Source organism: Dermacentor variabilis, chromosome 9, assembly GCF_050947875.1.
Source record: "Dermacentor variabilis isolate Ectoservices chromosome 9, ASM5094787v1, whole genome shotgun sequence".
Classification (NCBI taxonomy): domain Eukaryota; kingdom Metazoa; phylum Arthropoda; class Arachnida; order Ixodida; family Ixodidae; genus Dermacentor; species Dermacentor variabilis.
This window is the reverse complement of record NC_134576.1, coordinates 37,398,085-37,420,627: the sequence shown is the minus strand read 5'-3', so window position 1 is coordinate 37,420,627 and position 22,543 is coordinate 37,398,085. Positions and strand designations below refer to the sequence as shown.

The window sequence follows — 22,543 nt, the reverse complement described above, 5'->3', positions numbered from 1 at the left end:
TCGTCGGCAGAAGCAGAATAGGCACCGCACGAGACGCTTCGCGAATTCGGCCGCAATGGACGCCCTGCGTCAAGCCGCGTCGCTCCAGGACACGGCCTGACTTGGAGCGAGTCATGCACTCGGCGACGCCTGTAAAGAATATACGGGCTCTAGATAGACCGCACGTTCGAAAGTACCCACGCACAAACCGCCAACGTGCGACGATACGTTCCTCATAAAAACGCGGCGCACACATACACCGGTGGGGCAAAAGCAGTGGAACGCAACAGGTGCGCCCCCTAACGAGAGGTCGCGCATCTCGCCGCCCCTCGCCCCCGTCCGGGCTCCCAAGTTCGCACCGTACCGATCGATGTGGGGCGACGCGGCGGAAAGCTATGCGCGTCTATACATACAACGCATATACGCGGCATGCGTGGTTTGCGCGCGCTGACGTCAGCGTGCACACGCGGGCCACGTCGGTTGTTCGCGGTGAGGGGAGCCGTGGGGAGCAGCTTGCGCGAGCAAGGCGCCGCGTAATTTGGAACGATTTACATTAGATAGGTTTAGTTTAGGGCACGCAAACGGCTTGCGTACGCAGGAACTGGGGGCGACGGTACTGCGCATGCGCAGACTCGTACGTAGAGGCCTGCGCATGCGCAGTACCGTCGCCCCCAGTTCTTGCGTGCGCAAGCCGCTTGCGTGTCCTAAACTGAAACACTCTAATAAGGGTTAACCCTAACCACGAGGGGCCGACATTCACGGAGACGGCCGTAAGGTTACCCATAAAGTTGGCACTGCTGAAAGGCGGGGCACCGGACAGGACCGGCGAGCACAAGCGCTTCCCCGTGTTGCGCTGTAACTCGTGCGATATTGTCGACTATAGCTCGACCCATCGCGCTTCTAAGCTAGATCGAACGCCTATTTTTGTTGATTTGACCGAAAAAGAAAATTATCATCGTCCCGAAATACAACGAGGGTCGATTTCCCGTCCCTTACTTTCGCGCACGAACATCGACACCGCCACGACGCTTCCAAAATATTGTTTCCGATATTGGTGCCCGTTCTAAGGTAGGACGTGTTCGACAAACTTTCTAGTCAGAGCACTTGGTTGCTTTGCAGCTTATTCTGGAGCTCGTGTGCTCACGAACAATTATCTAGCCCCGATAAACGCTCTTGAAATCTGTGACGTCACGTTGGGCCGCTGCGGCATCGTCGGGACGGCGCCGCCATCGGCTTCATTTTTTCGTTTTCTCTCTCGCTTTCTTTATCTCTTTTCTTTCTTTCTTATTAGATTTTTTGCGCTGTTACAGGCTTACCAAGTCTTCTTCCACGGTTTAGGAGCGCTCGTATTGCTTTTGACAAACCGAAATTTCCTAACAGAGCCTAACTTAACGCTCCCCGTCGGTGCCCTAGTAAACGGAACATATATTTAATAAATTGGGTTAAGTTACCTAGACCAATCCTATGGAAAGTTTGGTGTCAAAAAGAAACATTGATTATAACCGCGGCAAAAATGGCAGCGAGACTACTTTTGTTGAACTTGGTGCTCAAACCACGAATCCCGTTGACGTTAGTGCGACGTCACGCGTCTCACTGCATTTGGGACTGCTTTCGCGCACGAAAAGTTCTTAGAGCTGCAAAAGGTTGGCGTTATTTGCCTTAGCGCGCAGTATAATCGTGGTATGCTGATAGAGAAACAACTAGGCTGCCAGCCACACGGCGTCAAAAGTTATGACGTCAAGAGCAGCGAGTGAATGGCCGTCGTCTGGGATACTGCACCGGTGGCCAGAGCGTGGGCTAGAGCGCGGCGAAAACGTCGGCAATTTTTGGAACGCCCAGTAACACCGTGATGTTTTCGAGGCTGAGAGGTGCCGGCGGAAGCGAATTCCTGGGCACCGAGAGAGGCGGCAAAAAGGAAGCAAAAAAGAAAAGAAAGAAACAAAGAACAATAACAAATCGAGAGAGAGAGAGAAAAAGAACGATGCTCCTAACAGACTTGTCCGATCCAGTTACCACAGACTACGTGAACTGGCTTCAATACGTCAGATTTCTGTAATCGCGAAATTTTCACATATACCCTCCCCCCCCCCCCCCGCCCTGCGGCTGAGAAACGATATCACGTGCTAATAAAGAGGACTTACAATCAGCAGACGCAACATTAAAATCATCAGGAAAAGGTTTTTAATCGAAGTGAATATTAGACCGAGTGGTTTGGCCATCCTAAATTACAAACGAAAAACGGGACTCGGTAGGATTGTACCGGACTGTCGGATGGTGATCGCGTGTCGACATGACAGAACTGCACGTGGTGGGTAGCGGAAAGCACTGAAAAAAAAATATGGTGTTTTACGTGCCAAAACCACTTTATGATTATGAGGCACGCCGTAGTGGAGGACTCCCCAAATTTCGACCACCTGGGGTTCTTTAACGTGCACCCAAATTTAAGTACACGGGTGTTTTTCGCATTTCGCCCCCACCCAAATGCGGCCGCCATGGCCAGGATTCGATCTCGCGAGCTCGTGCTCAGCAGCCCAACACCATAGAAACACTGAAAGACACTAAACTGAATAGAACACACCTCGGAACTCCATGAAATGGGAGCAGCACACGCCTGCTTCCTAACCTTCGGATCCATTGGTTTTTCTTTGTGTGTGTGTGTGTTTGCATTAGCAGGCGCACGAACATTGGGTATATTAAGGGGACACTAAATGCAGAAATGGCTTGAGCTATATTAGTAAATAATTGGCCTACTAGAATACCAAAAAACATATCGTTACCGTTAGAGCAGGCTCGACAAGCAAGAAAAGACGGACATGCGAGAGACGGTTGTCAACGTCGCCATGAAGCTACCGCTCTAGCTTGTCGTGACGTCATAGTTTTTAAGGCGTACACTCGACCTTAGAAATATTTAGTGGGTAAAGTAGACTGCCATATATTCTAAAGGAGCGAAAGACTGAAGATAGCAAGTTCCGAGTACATTCACCGAGCCGAAACGGTGTAAACGCGAAAAAAGAAAAGAACAGCACAGACAAGTTTGAAATTCATGACGTCTATCTAGCAGTACTGTCGCAGGGGTTTTATTCGCGAAACTCAGATACGGAATTTAGGTCTTCACTTTCTCATCTGGTAATCAACCCACCACCCGCGAAGTTAACGGAAATAAGAATTTCGAGAGAACACTAAAGTGGCTAAGGGTTTGTCTGGGTTCGGCCTATAGAAGCTTCTCTCACTACACACGTGTTGCGAGCGGCATCCACAACACGGTCGCTGTTTACAACCCGCACGGAGCTCCACTCCCTCCCCCTCCCCACTCCGTACAGAAACCACACGCAAAACTGCTACCAACAAACACGAACGGGTGGCGACTAAATGAGCGAAGGCCGGTGTGTACGCGCTAGTGAAGCAACCGCGTCCGACGCGCTCGCAGTTCAACTTGCCGAGAGCACGTCACCTACGGACATGGCTACGGAGATACAGAAGGGCGGGAGGAGGAGACGGAAGGCCGGAAGGGAACAGGGGGAGAGGCTTACAAATGAAGTGGCACCACTGGGTAATAATGCGAGAGCTGGGGAGAAGGGCGAGGGGGTTGGCGGCTGAGAAAGGAGGTCATTGACACCGCGGCGCCAGAGCGCCACCAGCTCAACAGATCGAAAAGAAGGAAGAGGGAGAAGGGAACGAACGTGGGGCCCTTCCACTTTCCTTCGCCTCCTCCTCCTTCCGGTGGTAAAAGGCCCGACCACGAACGGCCTCCCCGAGTGGATACACAACGCACGCGAGTGGCTCGTTCTACCTGGAATCACGCGCGCCGAAAGGAAAACGAAACCAAAAAAACGCCACAACGACAGAGAACATATATGAGTGCGAGGAGTACCCTTCCCCGCTGCAGCCCGGGGGGTCAGCTAGAGTGCGTAAACAGCGGGCTCCGCCACGCTCTCGCTTCGAACCGTGGACGCGACGAAGTCGAAGAACAACCAAGTCGGTGAACGAAGGTGAACGAGGCGAGGGAATCCCTGCGGACAGCCGCCGAAAGGAGGCTTCGAGCGAGGCAAGCAGATCGGCCGGCGGTGGGCTATGTGCGACGACGAACAGGCCGCGTGCTTGCGTGCGGACGAATACACGTACACATCCGGACCAGGCGCTCCCTGCCGTATCGGAGAACGTATGGCGTATAGACCCGCGTACGTGCAGCATGTCATAGGACGGGGTCCACAGAGGGGGCCGGCACGAGGTTCGCCTAAAGTCCTCTCCCTCCCTCCCTCCCTCCTCATGTAAGAGGCAACCGCGTCCTTCCTTCCAAAGACTGGAGCAGCCTTCCTGCTGACATTGTTGCCATTATCTGCACGTCCTCTTTCCAACAGCGCGTGACAGATCACTTTATACCTATTGACGTGCAAATGATGTGCACTATATTTAAATCTCACCCATTACGTAATAAAATATCTCCTCCGGGGGGTCTTTATCGACAATAAACTGAATAAGACTACCTACGAGAAGACCTTCTTCTATAAAGTGAAGATTTCTGTTCACTCTATAGTGAACCAATTGTTCAATTTGTTCTCGCACACAAATCGTGGCTTCTTGTTCATTTTTTTTTTTTTTGTCAATCTCTCTGCCGTGTTAACCTTTTTCCCACCAGCCACTCGGATCATTGACCTCACGTCGGCTGCATCCTGTCCTGGAATCACACTGCGGCGCATGCGAACCTCTTATCCGTCACGTTCGACGCACCCATGCCGATCGGAATAGGAAACGAGTCACGGATTCAGGGCGTGCAGGGAGCCAGTCACATACGTCATCCATTCAGAGCGTTGCCAGTGAGTCATTACCGCAGCGTACAGTCGGCGATATACGGGCTCGATGATGACGTCATAGACCGGAGCGAACGTCACAAGAACCGGTGCACTTCGCGCTCTCATCTGCACATCCATAATTCAGCGGCTCTGATGAATGCAAATAACGCTGCGTGTGTTGTGGCGAAAAACAAAACGACCAGTTGCGGAATAGTTCTTAATAATAGTTATTGTTAGTGTCACAAAAACCTACAAGTCGCTCGCCGATCCGGCTGCCAGGCGCAAGCCGACGGAACACAGGGGTCCGCTTTACGCTTCGCCCTGGCCTACAAGCGAGTGGTCTTTGTGCAACATTTATTTATTCAGGGTTGGTCAGCCCGAGCAAGGCGCCCGTGTATCGGTGCGTCGGCAATCACGAAGCAACTCGTTGAAAGGGGACAACAAGCATTTAATCATACACAAAACTGATCAAGGTCAGTAAGAGAACAAAGGATTCAAAGTAGGAACGAACAGAATTGGCGAGAAGCACACACAATTCGAAACACGACCAGAACATACAATAATCAGGCAGGGTTACAACAACAGTAAACAAAGGAGTTTAGAGGCACAGGAGTCATTGAGAGTTAACAGAACAAAGAAGAAGAGGACAAGCCGGCGGACAGACCATATCGGAGCGCGGCGAAGAACGGGGACGGCTCGTGTGGCAGTCGCTGCGGCGATGGCTCGAAGGCGGCGGGCCCGGTGCGATGAAGCGCGCGCCTCGCCGTCAGGAATTCGGCCCCGCACGCCGCAAAGACTCACACCACCTTCTTCGCTGCCTCTTTCCAACCGACTGTGTCCCTTCCCACCGAACTGCTAACGAGCTGGCGGAGCGAAGACGCTGGTTAAAGACAGCGCTGTGCCCAGCGGTTATTTACGGGCGTTTCTTTTTTCTCGGTGCCACCGAAGACAGCATGCGCACTGTCGATTTATGGCCCCGGCCGTCTCCGCGATCCCGACCAGCGGAAGCGACCGAACAGTGGACACAGGGCGCACAACTCGCTTCACCGTGCGCTCTGCCTGCTCCACTCTGGTAATCTTACACCGCGGCCAAGCCCCGACTCCGTCGAAGGGGACAGCGAAGCCGCCTCCGAAGAACCGCCACTTGCGCGGCTCACAAAGCCGACCGTCTCCAGATGCCCCTCGACCCTGGGCAGTCCTCTCCGCCCTCTCTCGCGGCCTCTTCCCGTAGCCTCGGAACGTGATGCCCGAAAACGCACTCTAAAGAAATATATATATAACATGGTTGGCGCCGGTCTGTGACAGTTAGACCCACTGGCAGTGTGTCTGTGTTCCTCGAATTAGTCACCTGTCTCCGCTAGCGCTACCATTGTTTTTTTTTTTTTTTCACAGCTCCGCTTAAGCAACATTTAGAATCCACTACAAATGGTACGTTCTGGCTTCGGTTAAACGTACCCTTATATTTAGTACTGATGAGAAAGTAGGCAGGTATCTTCAGGGTGTGCAAGCGTCAGTTAAGTCCCAGTTTGCCGTCATCGCCGAATTTACGGTGGTGACACGACAAGTAACAACGGGGAAAAGATGCTCGGTGATCGAATACAATGCTCGGAGATCGCACATCTGGAAAGTGGTGCCATTTCGCAATTGCAACATTTGTACGAAAGCAGGAGTAATTAAAGGAACAATTTTCCGCGCTTAGACAAACATCTCAATTAAATGTAATGTTTTTAATATCTGCCTAGCTCCGCTTCCTCTCAGCAAAAACGACAAGGGCCCTGTTGCGTTTCGCCTGCGACACGTGGTTTTGCCGGCGCGACGGCGGCGGGGCGGCGGACATTTTGGCCCGATCGTCGTCACCGCAACACTCATCGCCAGGTGTTTCCAGGCGCGTCTGCGGCGATGCGACCGCCTAGGGATTTCGTTCCAGTCATTGTGTCCGACCGGCAGCGCCACGACAGTGTGCTGCGCAGCGCCACGACAGTGTGCTGCGCAGCGCCACGACCAGGTGCTACGAGATCGTGCGCAGCGCCACGACATGGTGCTACGGCATCGCTACGACAGTGTGCGTCACCATTAGCCCATTGTACATTCACGTGCTCGTCTTTTGAGGGGTTCCTTCTTGCCCTCAACTGCGAGAGTATAAAAACAGCTGCCCCCGGACGCCAGAGGAGGGCTCCGATTTCTTCCGTTGAGTGAAGTGCTCTCCCGTCTCTCTACTTCGGTCAAACCTGACCGCCAACTCTTTGCGATGTTAAAATAAACAAGTTGTTTCGTTGTTACCTGTCGACTCATGCTTTGCCGGGACCTTCGGATGCTTGCAGTTGTACCCCAGGCCGCCAGGCCAACGCTACCCTTGGGGCTTGCGACCCAGGTACAACCACGGGCGTCAGCGCCGAGTTCCCAACAGATCGTACCAGCAGTCGGATCCAAATATCTGGTTGCCAGCGGTGAGATCGCCTACGACTTCAAACAACTGTCTGCCAGCGGCGAGATCGCGACAACGGAGGCCAGCAGCAAAGAGATGCAGTTGACTGTATGCTGAGCAGCTCAACGACGATCCGGGAGCAGTGCAACGAGCCCTGTGTGACGACTGGTTGCCTGCAGCGGAACGACTGCGCGGAATTCCTGCCTGCGAGGTTTGGTGAGTGCGGGACTTTCTTCTTCTGAGCTTTGCCAGGCTTTTTGTTAGTGTCAGAAACAGAGCTGGTAATTGTGGTTGTCGTTGCTGCCGGGTTAGTTTGCGGCAAGACAATAGTAAGCAGTAGAGAAAGCAGCATTCAGAGCAGCCATGGATTTGAAGTCGTTGCGCAAACCGAAATTGTTGGAGCTTGCAAGAGAGTTGGGTCTGGATGTCTCAGACAAACTCAGAAAACCAGAACTGATAAAGGCTATTCTTGAGTTAGAGGCTGAGGATGACGAGCTGTCGGAATGCCTTGAGACTATTGAAGAGAGGGAGACTGCAAAAAGAGAAGAGCGCGAACGTAAAGAACAGAAAGAGCGAGAGCAACAAGAGAAAAAAGAAGAGCGTGACCGTCAACACGCTTTGGAAATGAAGCGTCTCGAGATAGAGATGGAACGCGCTCGTAATGGAAGTCAGGCACACGGTGCAGGAGAACGCGTATTGTTCAAAATGACTGACCTGATGCGGCCGTTTAAGCTTGGAGAGGACATTGGTTTGTTCCTGGTTAACTTTGAGCGAACGTGCGAGAAGCAGGGGTTCTCTCGGGAAACGTGGCCACAGCGCTTGCTCACTTTGTTACCCGGCGAGGCGGCCGACGTAGTCGCTCGCTTGGATAGAGAGGAAGCAGAGGATTTCGACAAAGTAAAATCGAGTCTGCTAAAAAAGTACCGGCTGTCTGCGGAAGCGTTCCGTCGGAAGTTTCGGGAAAATGAGAAAGGCAGAAGTGAGTCATATACAGAGTTTGCGTATAGGCTTATGTCGAACATGCAGGAGTGGCTCAAAGAAGAGAAAGCGTTTGGTGACCACGATAAAGTTCTGCAGTGTTTCGGGCTAGAACAGTTTTATAGTCGGTTACCGGAGAACGTGCGATACTGGGTCTTGGATAGGCCAGACGTGAGTACGGTGGCTAGAGCCGCTGAGCTAGCCGAGGAGTTTGTGACGCGTCGAGCTCGCGGAGCTAAGGACGGTCAAAAGGGTGAATTTGGCTCGAAGTTTGAGAGGCCGAAATTCACGCCCATGAGATTAAAGGGGGACACGCGTAGTGCGGATGCGAGCGAAAGCAGTCCGACCAAACGTAAAGAGACGGCGGCAGCCAAACGCAGAAAGCGGTTCGAGATGAGGCGAGCGCGCTTGTGTTATACGTGCCAGAAGCCGGGTCACTTTTCGGCGCAGTGTCCGGAAACAACACCAAAAGTTGTGTTTTTTTCAATAGGCAGCACTGACGAGAACATGAAGCTTCTCGAGCCTTACATGCGAGACCTCCTCGTGAACGGGAAAGAGTGCCGAGTGCTTCGCGATTCCGCAGCTACGATGGATGTAGTTCACCCATCTTACGTAGAACCCCATATGTTCACGGGCGAGTGCGCATGGATCAAGCAAGCCGTGGAAGCTCATAGCGTGTGTCTGCCGGTAGCAAAAGTGCTTATTGAAGGACCTTTCGGAGCGCTTGAGACAGAGGCGGCAGTGTCATCTATGCTGCCACCCCAGTACCCGTACCTATTTTCAAACAGGTCCGATCACCTCCTGCGCGAGAAGGGGCTTTTGTTTGGTGAAGCTAGTGTTCAGGCCTTAACCAGATCGAAGGTTCGGGAGCTCGCTGCAAAGGCGGTAGTTGCGGGGCCGACGTTATCAAACAACGAAAAAGGGTCAGAGGCGCAGCAAGCTGATATTCAGAGCACGCCCGAACAGAATAAAATTGAGTCTGTAGCGTTGAAGGCGCCAGATACTGGAGAGGAAAATCCCGACGCGGGAAAGTTAGAAGAGCTATCTACTGATTTGCTCATCGCGCCTACGTCAGACGGACTTGATAGGTTGCTAAAAGTCAGCCGGACGGCTTTGATAGCCGAGCAAAAAAAGGATGGCAGCCTGGAAAACGTGCGCTGCAATGTCAAAGCAGGTATCGCCAGGAAAACTGCGCGTTTTGTGGAAAGAGGTGGAGTCCTGTACCGGAAGTATCTAGACCGCCGAGGAGTGGAGTTCGATCAGCTGGTCGTGCCTCAATGCTATCGTCAGGATCTGTTGCGCTTGTCACATGGGGGTTCGTGGTCCGGACACCTAGGAGTTAAGAAAACTAAGGACCGTCTCTTGCAAGAGTACTATTGGCCAGGGTGTTTTCGGGACGCAGACCATTTCGTGAGGACATGTGACACTTGTCAGCGGGTGGGCAAACCAGGGGACAAATCGAGGGCGCCGTTGAAATTGGTACCTATCATTACGGAGCCTTTTAGACGGCTCGTTATTGATACAGTGGGACCTCTGCCGGTAACAGCCACGGGGTACAGACACATTTTGACTGTGATCTGCCCAGCGACAAAGTTCCCTGAAGCAGTGCCGCTTAAAGAACTCAGCTCAGTTGAGATAGTTAATGCACTACTGTCCATATTTGCGCGAGTTGGTTTTCCTGCAGAAATTCAATCAGATCAGGGCACAGTGTTTACTAGCGCTTTGACGACAACTTTTCTCGAAAGGTGTGGGGTAAAGCTGCTACACAGCTCAGTGTACCACCCACAGTCGAATTCCGTTGAGAAGCTCCACTCCGTCATGAAGCGCGTGTTGAGAGCCTTGTGTTTTGAACATCAAACTGACTGGGAGCTGTGTCTGCCTGGGGTGATGTTTGCTTTAAGGACCGCGCCGCATGCGGCTACGGGGTTTTCGCCAGCTGAACTGGTGTACGGTCGCTCGCTTCGATCTCCGCTTCGCATGCTTCGAGAATCATGGGAAGGTAGGGGCGACGACCCAGTCGTGGTGGAGTACGTGCTTAAGCTCCTCGAACGCTTAAGAAGGGCACAGGAGTTGTCAGGTGAAGCAATGGCAAAGGCCCAGCAGAGGGCCAAGGTTTATTATGATCGGACAGCCAGGGCCCGTCGTTTTGAGGTTGGCGATGAGGTCATGATATTGCGCACATCGCTAAACAACAAACTAGACGTGCAGTGGGAGGGCCCAGCGCGAATTGTTCAGAAACTGTCGGACGTTAACTACGTGGTAAGTCTGCCAGGAAAGCGGAAAGCACAGCAAGTTTACCACTGTAATCTGCTCAAACCTTATAGACAAAGGGAAGCAGTGGTGTGCATGATGGTAAACGTTCCTGAAGAGCTTCCGGTCGAGCTTCCGGGACTAGGCTCAGTGACGAACAGGGAAGACACAGGTCAAGTCATTAGTGACCTTATCAGTAAAGCACCGCTGTCGCCTGAGCAGAAAACCGAACTACACCAGCTATTACAAGAGTTTCAAGGTCTGTTCTCTGAGAGGCCTGGTAGGACTTCTGTACTTACTCATGATATAGAACTTACCTCCACAGAGCCAGTACGATCCAAGGCGTATCGGGTGTCACCCCGCCAGAGCGATATTATGGAGGCTGAGGTAAAGAAAATGCTACAGCTCGGTGTTATTGAGGCAGGTGAGAGTGATTATACCTCCCCTTTGATTTTAGTTGAGGTACCGGGCAAGGAACCTCGTCCTTGCGTCGACTACCGCAGGCTTAATTCCATCACTAAGGATCAAATTTATCCGATCCCTAACATCGAGGAGCGCCTTGAGAAAGTTAGTAGCGCTCAGTTTATTTCCACCCTAGATCTTGTCAGGGGTTATTGGCAGGTTCCACTTACAGAAGAGGCTAGTAGGTATGCGGCGTTCATTTCACCAATGGGAACATTCCGTCCTAAAGTGTTGAGTTTTGGTTTGAAGAACGCGCCATACTGTTTTTCAAGCCTCATGGATAAAGTGTTGCGGGGACAGCAAGAATTCGCTTTACCGTATCTAGACGACGTAGCGATATTCTCCGCATCCTGGTCTGAGCATATGGCACACTTGCGGGCAGTGCTAACCCGCCTGCGCGAAGCGGGCTTGACAGTCAAGGCTCCTAAGTGCCAGTTAGCACAGGCCGAGGTTGTCTACCTCGGTCACGTGATTGGTCAGGGTCGTCGCCGCCCCTCTGAAATAAAAGTGGCCGCTGTGCGAGACTTTCCGCAACCGCGCACAAAGACCGATATTCGGTCGTTCTTAGGTGTCGCCGGCTACTATCAGAGGTACATCCCTAGGTACTCTGATATCGCGGCTCCCCTGACGGATGCTCTAAGAAAGACAGAGCCTCAAACAGTCGTCTGGGACGAGACAAAGGAAAGAGCTTTTAGCGCCCTAAAGAGTGCCCTAACAAGCCAGCCTGTGCTACGATCGCCAGACTATACAAAAGGGTTCATTGTTCAGTGCGATGCTAGTGAGCGAGGCATGGGCGTTGTACTGTGCCAACGGGAAAATGGAGAAGTAGAACACCCCGTCCTGTATGCTAGTCGTAAGCTGACCAGTCGTGAGCAGGCGTATAGCGCCACCGAGAAAGAGTGTGCATGTCTCGTGTGGGCCGTTCAGAAATTGTCATGCTATCTAGCCGGCTCGAGGTTTATCATTGAGACAGATCACTGCCCTCTCCAATGGCTGCAGACCATCTCTCCCAAAAATGGCCGCCTCCTGCGCTGGAGCCTCGCTTTACAACAATATTCCTTTGAGGTGCGTTACAAAAAGGGGAGTCTCAACGGTAACGCCGATGGCTTAAGTCGAAGCCCCTAACGTAGGAATCAGCCTCAAAATTGTTTGTTACTGATGTTTTTCTTCCTGAGGCAGGATTTTTTTTAACATATTGCTTTTGTTTAGTGTTTCAAAGTGATGATATGCTTTCTAGTGCAATTTTTCAATTTGTGGACGCGTTCTGAGTGATGCTAGACTACTGTAAGGAACTAGGCAGTGGTATAAAAAGGGGAAAGAGCCTGGCAGGGCTTAGTGAGGGTTGTGCCGTGCTTGCTGACTGAGCGGTTGAGTTTTCAGCGTAGTTCTAACGCTTGCCGGGAACGAGAACAAAAATGTGAACTCTCCCGAAGTCACTTTGCAGTGTCCCGTGCGAACCTGAACGAGAGAACGAGGCCTTCTCTGTGCGCTGCGCTCAAGAAACGTCAAGGGACGCCCGACTTCGGTTATGAGCATCATCGAGCGACATCCCTCCGGACAGCGGATGCAGTCCCCTGTCCATCGGGATCTCCTTTCCCCGGCGGGGCGGTCTGTTGCGTTTCGCCTGCGACACGTGGTTTTGCCGGCGCGACGGCGGCGGGGCGGCGGACATTTTGGCCCGATCGTCGTCACCGCAACACTCATCGCCAGGTGTTTCCAGGCGCGTCTGCGGCGATGCGACCGCCTAGGGATTTCGTTCCAGTCATTGTGTCCGACCGGCAGCGCCACGACAGTGTGCTGCGCAGCGCCACGACAGTGTGCTGCGCAGCGCCACGACCAGGTGCTACGAGATCGTGCGCAGCGCCACGACATGGTGCTACGGCATCGCTACGACAGTGTGCGTCACCATTAGCCCATTGTACATTCACGTGCTCGTCTTTTGAGGGGTTCCTTCTTGCCCTCAACTGCGAGAGTATAAAAACAGCTGCCCCCGGACGCCAGAGGAGGGCTCCGATTTCTTCCGTTGAGTGAAGTGCTCTCCCGTCTCTCTACTTCGGTCAAACCTGACCGCCAACTCTTTGCGATGTTAAAATAAACAAGTTGTTTCGTTGTTACCTGTCGACTCATGCTTTGCCGGGACCTTCGGATGCTTGCAGTTGTACCCCAGGCCGCCAGGCCAACGCTACCCTTGGGGCTTGCGACCCAGGTACAACCACGGGCGTCAGCGCCGAGTTCCCAACAGATCGTACCAGCAGTCGGATCCAAACAGCCCAAACACGATTTTCTTCCCAGTGTCCTGCTCAAGACGAAAAATGAAGGCCGAACTGATCTATACGGTGACCATCCAAGTACGCGAATCCAAGTATGCAGCCTGGCTCCTCTGTCGCGCTTATCTCTGGACACGCTGCGCCTTCTGGTGGCGCCATCGAGAAGTCCACCAACATATATATTTTTTTATTTTTTTAGACTGGCGCTACATTCGGTCGCGGCCCGCATTCTTGGTGGGACAGCTAGAGGGCTAGATAGCCGGAAAGAAAACTAGTCTGACGATGCGAAGAATGCTATTCGTGCTTAAAAAAAAAAAAAACACCCGGTACTTCCCCAGGCAGCGTGACGCACACGACAGCGTACTGCGAGTGAATTCAGAGAAATTGTGCTGTCGGCGCATCTGTCCGTGAATGCAGAATTCTTAGTCACGCCCACCCACCGCATACAAACGGGGACGCGAGCTGCGGCATTTTCAGATATAAAGGTGTGGACACACTTCTCGAGTTCAACGCTTGTAATGACACAAGCTACGGTGCTGAATGTTTCATCCGTTGGAATGAAATAAAGTGTTCTCCTGCTACAACCCCCCCCCCCAGCCCCGCGTACGCTTTCTTCGCACCGTAATAAAGTGCACATGTCGTCACTGGTTTCTTTTGGAACAGCAGTGACAGCTGAATACGCGAGCGAACGACCCCTGTCGGCTTGCCAGTATTCTCTCAAGTGAGCAGCAGTGTGAGTTCCGTAGACCTCAGTAATCGATCATCTTTTTCTTATAAAACGAATTCATGATGAAAAGAGAAAAGAAGAACCGGGAACGGGGGGCTTCCTCCGGATGAGCAGATATGATTTATTCAACTTTTCACTTAAGTCTATCATATGTAAGGTATGAGGCCGGGCTAATCCGGCTATACTTTACGGCTAAGATACTGAGGAATGTAGAATGACGTCATCAAACTCTGAGGAAACTTGTACTCGCTGGAGCTGCAATAAGTATGCACTTCATCGTAAAACTAAGTATGAAGTTTTTTTTTTCAGTGGTTCTGTTGAGTTTTTGCAAGTTTTCTGCAATTCAAATGTATTTCTGATTGTCCCAAAATATACCCGTGACTGTAGGGTGTCTCATATATGATACTCGATGTCCCTTACTTAGCACATACTAGTGCTCTATTTGAAAAGCTCAATTTGCTGTCAATGCCTAACATTTATGACAATATGTTACTACGAAATTATATGACCAGTATTAAAAGAAACAACGACACCCTAAAACGTATTTCCAACTTAATAGCAAAACATAAGGCGGTCAGTACAAGGAGTTCTGAAATATGGGAACTACGAAGGCCTAGAACAAATTATACTTATCAAATGCTACGTTTTCGACTACCCTACCATTTAAACAAGGCAAACATAAATTAATGCTTATTTCTGTGCTAGGATAAACATATATCTAGATGCGAATATACACAGACGTATGAATGTCCTTTGAACAGGTTCAATTCTTGTATAATCATGTTTTTTTTTGTATTGTGCGTATCGAATCCTTCTGCATATGTTACTGTATTAAATATTTTCATACATTGTGTCGTAATAGTGATGTACATAGTGCTGCATTTGTTTTGTTATCTCTTGTGTATTTTGTGATGTATTTCATGACTAGCTGTATTTATGAGAATTACTCATCATGTAAGCTTTACTTTTTTGTTATACTTGCTCATAGTTATCATGATTAATGTTTCGCAGTTATTAGTGTGGAAATCCTATTTTTTCAATTACTATTGTATTTAACCGTGCTAATCATTTGTTGCATTTGTTACTGCCTGTAAAACGGGCCCATGGACCACGTCAAGCCTTGCTGGCTTTTTGTCCACGGAACTCAGCATCAGTTGTATGTTGAAATAAACTTGATTTGATTTGATACGTATTAACTCTGGCTCATAAAATTGGAATTATGCGTTTGTTTTGAAAACTGAGGTCCGTTTAGCCATCCCTGGCCTCAACAAAGGCTTGCCCACGTTTTAACAAGAAGTTGAAAATTCTTCCAATATGGGGTTACGTAGTCTGCGCTATTAGATCCTTTACACTACCGACGGCCGAAATGACGTCAAATGTTCACGGAGGCATGGTAGAGGCCGGTCGCCAAGAACGGCGCGTTGAAACGCCTCGCCGAGGAAACGGTTTTCGGCGTAGGACACCCCGTTCACATTGCGCATAGTAAACATAAGCACAACGAAAACACGGCACGCGTTTTTTAAAATATTTTTCCCCTTCATTTCTTCGCTTCGTCGCCGCAAATAGCCATGTTTACTTCAGGTGACCACAAACTGCGCGGCGTATTTATACCTAGCGCGTTGAACGAAAAAATGGGCTAAAAAAAGAATGAAGCGAAGACAAGATGCTGCCGTCTGCCACAGACGACACCTGCACTGCCGCTCGCAGACGACAAAGAAAAACAAACGGTCAGGCACAGTAGACAATGTACACAGCCGCAGAGGCAAGAAAGTACAGCATCCATTCTCGCGTTGAATTTTGTTTCAAAGATAGTTGATAACGCCGTTGCTATTTTGCCACAATTTACTGCCCGATTCACTTCGTAACAGCCTGACAAAAAAGAAAAAGAAAGAAAGAATAGCCATAAGAGGGGGACGGCACCTGCGGGTGCAAGACCTTTAGGCTGTGGGGTATATGCGCCGCCATGACGCAAAGGACAGTTATCCATTGGCAACCGAGCGACCTGCGAACACCACGGCAAATATATAAAAAAGAAAGACACAGCCGAGTCCCAAAATGACTCCCGCGCCGTCTAAATAAAAACACGACCCGTAGCCCGGACTCCGGGGGTCGCTAGCCGTGGGAAAAAGGAACTCGCGCAGCAGAACGGTGCGTCCCCGGAGTCTACGGTACGTGTCAGAAAGAAAGAAACGAAGAAGAAAGAAAGACCGAGCGTTGTGAAAGGAAAGAACAGGGACGTGACAGGCATAAGAAAAGAATAGATGGGGTTGAAAGCGGCTCGCTTCGACGAGCAGCGAACCGTTTCAAGCCCTGCGCTCAATAAGTTCTCTCTCTCTCTCTCTCTCCAAGTACCACATGTGTAGTTTGTACATGAATAAATCGTTGCTACAGGGAGGCTGACATGTTACACACCACTTTTCGCATTATTAACATACATATCTATTTGCTGGTTTTATTCTCTGGTGCTTTCGTTCTGAAGTTCCCCGGTCCCTTTTCAGTTATTTTTGTAGTATATTTATTACTGGCAATACCGCTAAGCTAGTAGAGGCGGACACAGGCAATATGCTTGGCCAGCGGATCATAGTTCCGTGTGTAACTGTCCGATTAATGGCAGCATTAGAGTCTCGTTTCTTTTTTCCTCGTACATGATACGTTACAGCGACACGTGACATGTCAAGAAGTTTGCGCATGCAAGTCGTATACCGCGAATTCAGCAGCCGCTGAGCAGACGACTCGGCGCGGATGAACACATCTCGACGGTCATACGGCCTTCCTATTGGCTAAGGAGTCCGGCAGGGATCCACAGTGCTGCAAACGACTTGTGACGTGGAGCGTGATGACCCTGAGCATGACACGAAGCCGAAGGGGCCGTACAGTTTGCTATTAAAATCACTAGGGGAAACTCTGGCGCTAGTGTCGACGGGAGGTGCGAGCGAGGTGGTTGAGTCAGCGTGGAAATGGATGGTCAGCGCATTGATTTCGCTGAACTTCGTGTTTGTGGCTTCAAACGGCCTTGTGACTTCGAAATACGATAATGTTGAATAAAATATTGCGTTACAAATGCGATGACAATTCGCAACGATTAAGCTACGCACAGTGTCTTGTAGCCTTGTGCGTTTAGTAAACTACAAATGCTTCGAAATGCACGCCAGTAAAGGCTTACGAAGCCCAACAAATACAGCCACAAGAACGTCTGAAGCCATAAGCACGAATACTAGACAAGTCCATGCACTTGTTATTGATCAGTGATTTCTGCAGAAAACTGTAATAGCTTGGCTGAACAGCGCGATAAGACGTAACGCTACGGAAAGGAAACGCACAGACGAAGCAGCACACTACAAGTTTTAAAGGCTGTCTTTCGAAGTGGCGAACAGCGGAGGAGATTAGCGAAACCATGGCCGCGTCTGCTGTTCGTCGTGCCTCGTGACCATGGCCTCCGAGATTAGACGGATCTCACACAACGGCCGGTCTCGGGCCGGTCTATGGCGTAAGTGTTTGTTCAGAAAAAACTTGCGGCTTCACACTTGTGAAGAAATCAAGCAGACAAAAGCGTTCGATTTCTACCAACGAACCTCAGTTGTGAGTATTGCTCCGTCTTCCCTTACCTCAATTACGCTGCAGCGCACTACAGTTTGCATACGGGTATGCCCATGTACGTGAATAAACGGCTTCTTACTGTCATTATCTGCATCATCGTGCTCCGAAAATGTGCGAGGTGAAAGGAGCTTCGAATGAGCCGAGCCTCCGCGCGTGCCCGGTCGCCGTCGAAGCGAACGCGGAGGCCCTCGCGTCGGGGCAGCTAAAAAAACCGGCGCCGCCACCAACACACACGCTCACTAACACAGCGGGGGCAGCGAGAAGCGAAAGAACGTTCACCCCGAAAGCAGCGGGAGGGGAAAGGAAACTGGCTTGAATGAGCAGCACTGCTCCTCCTCCTCGGAGGTTCAACCGACACTTCTCCGAGCACGGCTCAAAAACAACGAGAGACAAACACCGCAGAACCACATAACAAGGCTTCGCTTCTCTTCCACGGCTACAGGGGCTGCGCGCGGTCCAGAGCGAGCCGAGCTGATGCGCAGAAGTGCATTTGGAAGCAGCAGACGACGCACGTACAGCCTCCGTCACGCTTAACGGGAACGCGCCTTTAAAAGGGGTAGTACACTGATGGCACACATTTTGGAAGTTGCGTACGCTCTACCGCGCGCATTTAGCACGTGAAATGATGGTGCTTGGTGTAAGCGCACGACGGTTTGGAAAGGAATATAAGCTATTTTAATGCGCGACTTGACACCATCGAGATTATCGTGACGTCAGAACGCGAAAAAGGGACCGGCAGGGCAGGCAGAGTAAATAATATAACCACTTGTATATATCATCATCATCATCATTTATTGAGCCTTAAAGGCTCCTGTTGGGTTATTACATAAGGGGGGAGCATACATAAGAAAGAGAAACGTACAAAGAGTCATGACTGAAGTAAGAAACAATAGCAATAAACATTCAGAAGGGCAAAGAAGGTGCAATCAAATGAATGTCAATCACAAAAGGTAATAACCAATGCACTCAAAAAAGTGTGATATAGTAAAAAAGTAAAATCCATTAAGCATCAATACTAAGAAAGTTCGTTAGTATGTTTCGAAACTTGGTATGGTTACGTTCGATTACTACGCGGTCCGGTAAACTATTCCATTCTGCAATAGCTGGAAAAGAGCGACGTAGACCTACTGATATGTTACGCTTAACTACTGTCAGGATTGGCCAGCGTTACGATGCGCATCAAAATCCTCTCGACAGGGCTACACATCGTGCAAAACCAGCAGGACTGAATGATGAACGCGACGAACTTCGGTTGCACTGCATTGGCACAGATTTCATTAATCTCGTCTCCGGGATCCGCCCTGTTTACTGCTTCACATATTCCTCTCTTGTTTATCTTGAGACTCAACAGCGCTCAGAATAAGCAGGCTCGTAAGAAGTGTAGCCGCCGTGTGGGGCGGAAGGATTAAGCATGCAACGCAGCGACTCGGTGTAACCAAGCAGGTAAAGTGATTCGGAGTGATAGAACGCGCCAGATGTGCCTCCTTGCCTTCTAAAAAGAAGGCAAGGAGCGAGCACGTCAGGTGTGCGTCGTAAATCAACGCGCGTTTCCTACAGTGCACGAGTAGAGCACGATCCTTCTAAGCATACAATGTAGCGATTATGCGGTGATCGTTTAAGACACGCGAAGTTTGCGCAATGCTCAACAACGGAGCGGGGGAGCGCACTTCAGTCGGCAGAATATGTAGAGAAGCTGCACGTTTGTAAACGAACAGTCATGGCATAAAACATGGCTCCCGAGACCGGCCAGCGCGCGCGGTCCACCCGGTCTCGGAGGCCATGGCAGAGGCACGAACGGCAGACGATGGCATGTCCCCGCTGTTGGCCACTTGAAGGGCAGAGGTTGATATCTTGACTACATAAATTTATCTAAGTTCTTTATCTAATCTATTTATCTAATCTACATAAGTTATCGCCGTACAGTTTGCACAAATATTCTTTTTTTTTTTTTTGCGCTCATGAACAGTCAAGTCACGCTACGCAGGTTGCTCGTAATGAGTTACCAGGCCTAAAGGTGCATCGAAAAATTGTGAAACGCCGCTGAACTTTGCCACTTTCTGGGATAACGCTGCATCTTTCGGCGTAGTCGAAGTTATAGGCGAGCGCACGCGCTCACGGGTAACCGTCACGCGCCATACGCCCTTCAACGTAACGTCCTCCTGCAGCTAGCGGTAGCCCCGAATGGACGGAAAGAGGGCGCTGGCATTGGGCAAATAACTTAATAACCCGCGTATAACACGTCGCAAGATGATAGCGAATGAAAGGGGGAGGGGGGACCACTCGACGAAAGCCCAACCCGCAAATTATTTTGAATTGTGAAATGCTCCACCGTCGCCCGCAGCGCCTGCTTATTCAGCTCTACGCTTCGTGCCACACCGCATTGCGTGCTATGGAGCATAAAGAGCCGAGGATACAGGGGTGCTCATCCTGCTTTTAGCTACGCCGAATGTTTCGGAGCTTCTAATGACGCGATTCTCTTTGTTATGGGTATGTTCTTATGGTTATCAGCAAAATTCCCGAGGGTGTTATGACACCTAAATGTACCCCGCCCCCCCTCCGGTGCCTTGGCCAGCTAAATATTTAAACTGAATGCCGCAATTTGGAAGCATGCCAAAGCGAGGCTACGCCAATGAAACAGGAGAGAGAGGTCAGAACGGGTTGCTACCCTACGCAGGGGTAAGGGTAAACGATAGCTGTGCGCAGGAGGGGACACCACGTTTGCAAACAAACGGCGGCGTCAAAAATGGCAGCACAGCCCGCTATGCGGGTTTCTGGGCCTGTTACTCTCGTATAGGGACACAGTGAACGCATTTAGTGAAGGACGCGAGCCAAGGTTCTAGATTTGTCTCTAAAAATTGCCTAGGTTGCACATGGTTAGGTCGCACAGGTGAAAATAAAGCACAGCAGGTGCTCCCACTGCCTCCTCATACTTGCACTCGCACAAGCTATACAAACGATAGGCGTTACAGCAACGAGGGTCACGTTTAGTTTTTTTTTTTTTTTTAAATCACCTTGCGTTATAATTGGCAAAGTAACATTCCATCGAAGTGTTGAAAAGTTGTTCGACATGCTCGCTTGTGTGTAATGAGTGTAGACAAGCGGGCAGGTGGGCAACATTAAAAACCGGCTACCCAAGAAACAGTTAAAAGACTGAGTCTGCCGCTTTCCACAACTATCACAAACGCACAGGCATACTAAATGATTCCAGAATCCTTTCGTGGCATCAAAGGAATTATTCATTTGTCGATTCAAGCTATCCAATGAAGCGCGAACCCGCTCGGCAACCGCTTGAGCTTAGTCCCGCTTGCTTCGGGGTATGTTTTAGTGAGAGAGGGCGAGAGAGAGGGGGTGAACGAAACCGCACGGGCGGCTGCTAGCGAACGGAAGCTGGCTCACGCCCGCTACGGGCAGCGCGTGCTGTTTACAGGCCACAGCAGCGGGGTGGCTTCATTCCGTGGGACAAGGACGCAGAGTCTCGTCCAAGGCCGACCGGCCCCAGCGATTTCATTAATGGAGGCAAAAGAGCGCTTTGACGCCGCGTGGGCGCGAGCGAGCGTGTAGCGTGTACCTGCTCGATTCAAGCGCGGGCAGAGAGGAGAGGCCGGCAGGCGCACGGGCGGCCGCTTGTAAAAGATCGGCGCTGGCTCGGCCGTCGCCCGCATAACCGAACAATGCAGGTGAAGCCGTCTTCTGAAAGTACACTCAACGGAGCCACCGCGCGCGAATTGGAAACCGTATCGAACAGTATATGGCGAGAGAAACCAACCACTCGCCACGACGACCACATAATTGGTATATCCTCCGAGGCGTGTTTCGCTATTTCTCGTTTTTACTTTTCTACATTCTCCCTATGGAAGGCTGTGCTTATTGATGTAGCAGGATCCGAGGGAGAATCAATGAAATCGTTCCGGCGAAACGCGACAATCGTAAAAGCGTGGATAGCGGCACACGGTAGAACGGTGCATGCGCCACGGCGGAGACGGCAGCGACAACAATGGGCTCACTCCCGTATACACACACCTGCGAGCCGGCAGAGGTATTAGGTTCGGGAAGAGCGCTCTCACCTTGCAGGCAAGACACCTGACAGCCATCTTGGCGGAGCCGCTGAACGAGCACTCCGGTGACCTGAACGTCGGCGTAGCTGCCGTCCGCGTCGTAGAGCACGATGGGCAGCTGGCGGTAACACGCCTCGAAAGCGTCTCGCTGCCGAGCGTCCCTGAGGACGCTGGAGACGCACAGCTTGCCGTTGGACAGCCGCCTCAGCACGAGCAGCGACGCCGGGAGGCTGACGCCCAGCGCGCCGCGCAACCGGCACCGCGCGAACTGGTCGGGCGGCCGGCAGTCGAGCAGGAGCAGCGCCGACTCCGGCGCCGCTGGCTCGCGAACCCTCGCCGCGACCCAGTCGGGCCCCACGGTCGGGCACGAGCCGCTCATCACGCTCGTCGACAGCTCGCGGGAAGGCATGATGCTACCGCCGGCCGAGGACGCATGGGCCGGCACTTATTCGCGGAGTACGACACACCACCGACGAGCGATGAACCAGGCTTCCCGCACGCTCCGTCGGCGCGCGCGCGCACACACACACACACGCACGGCTCGGCAGTGGACGAACACGGTCTCAGCGCAGCTCCACCGCCATTGCAGCGGGCACTGGCGCTTCTCCCGGCAGCTTCGGCGGCGCGCCGGACGCGAGCGGCCGAACAGGGTACGCGCCGCTTCTGGTGACGACACGAGATTGCCGACCAATGGGCGGCAAACGCGCGCACGGCGGGCCGCTCGCGTTCAGCCGGAGGGAGCTACGTCACGACTGCGGAAGCAGAGGAAAAAAAGAAAAGCCCTCTATAGCACCGGTGCAGGCTCCGCCCACTTCCCCCGCACAGAAATCCAAGATGGCGCGCGCGCCGCGCGCGTAGGTGGTGCGCGGGCGCTAGAGGAGGGCGCGGCTGCACGGTTTCGGCAGGCTCTGCCCACGCGTTTTCTTTCCCACTACGCGAATGCAGCGGGGCACGGCATTATTGCGAGGTCTTCGCGAAGCCGTCGTGGGGCGGCTTCGTACACCACCACCTCG

The 22,543-nt window shown here is 51.6% G+C and overlaps 1 protein-coding gene across 1 annotated transcript in view; it reads right to left on the bottom strand.

Annotated features, from left to right (window-relative positions):
- The window catches only part of Mkp3 (Mitogen-activated protein kinase phosphatase 3), a 92,393-nt gene extending 70,204 nt beyond the window's left edge, over positions 1–22,189 (bottom strand). The window contains exon 1 of the mRNA XM_075704150.1: positions 21,540–22,189. Coding sequence (XP_075560265.1) covers positions 21,540–21,939 — 400 coding nt within the window. The 5' untranslated portion in view covers positions 21,940–22,189. The remainder of the gene's footprint in view (positions 1–21,539) is intronic.
- Positions 22,190–22,543: the final 354 nt, after the last annotated feature.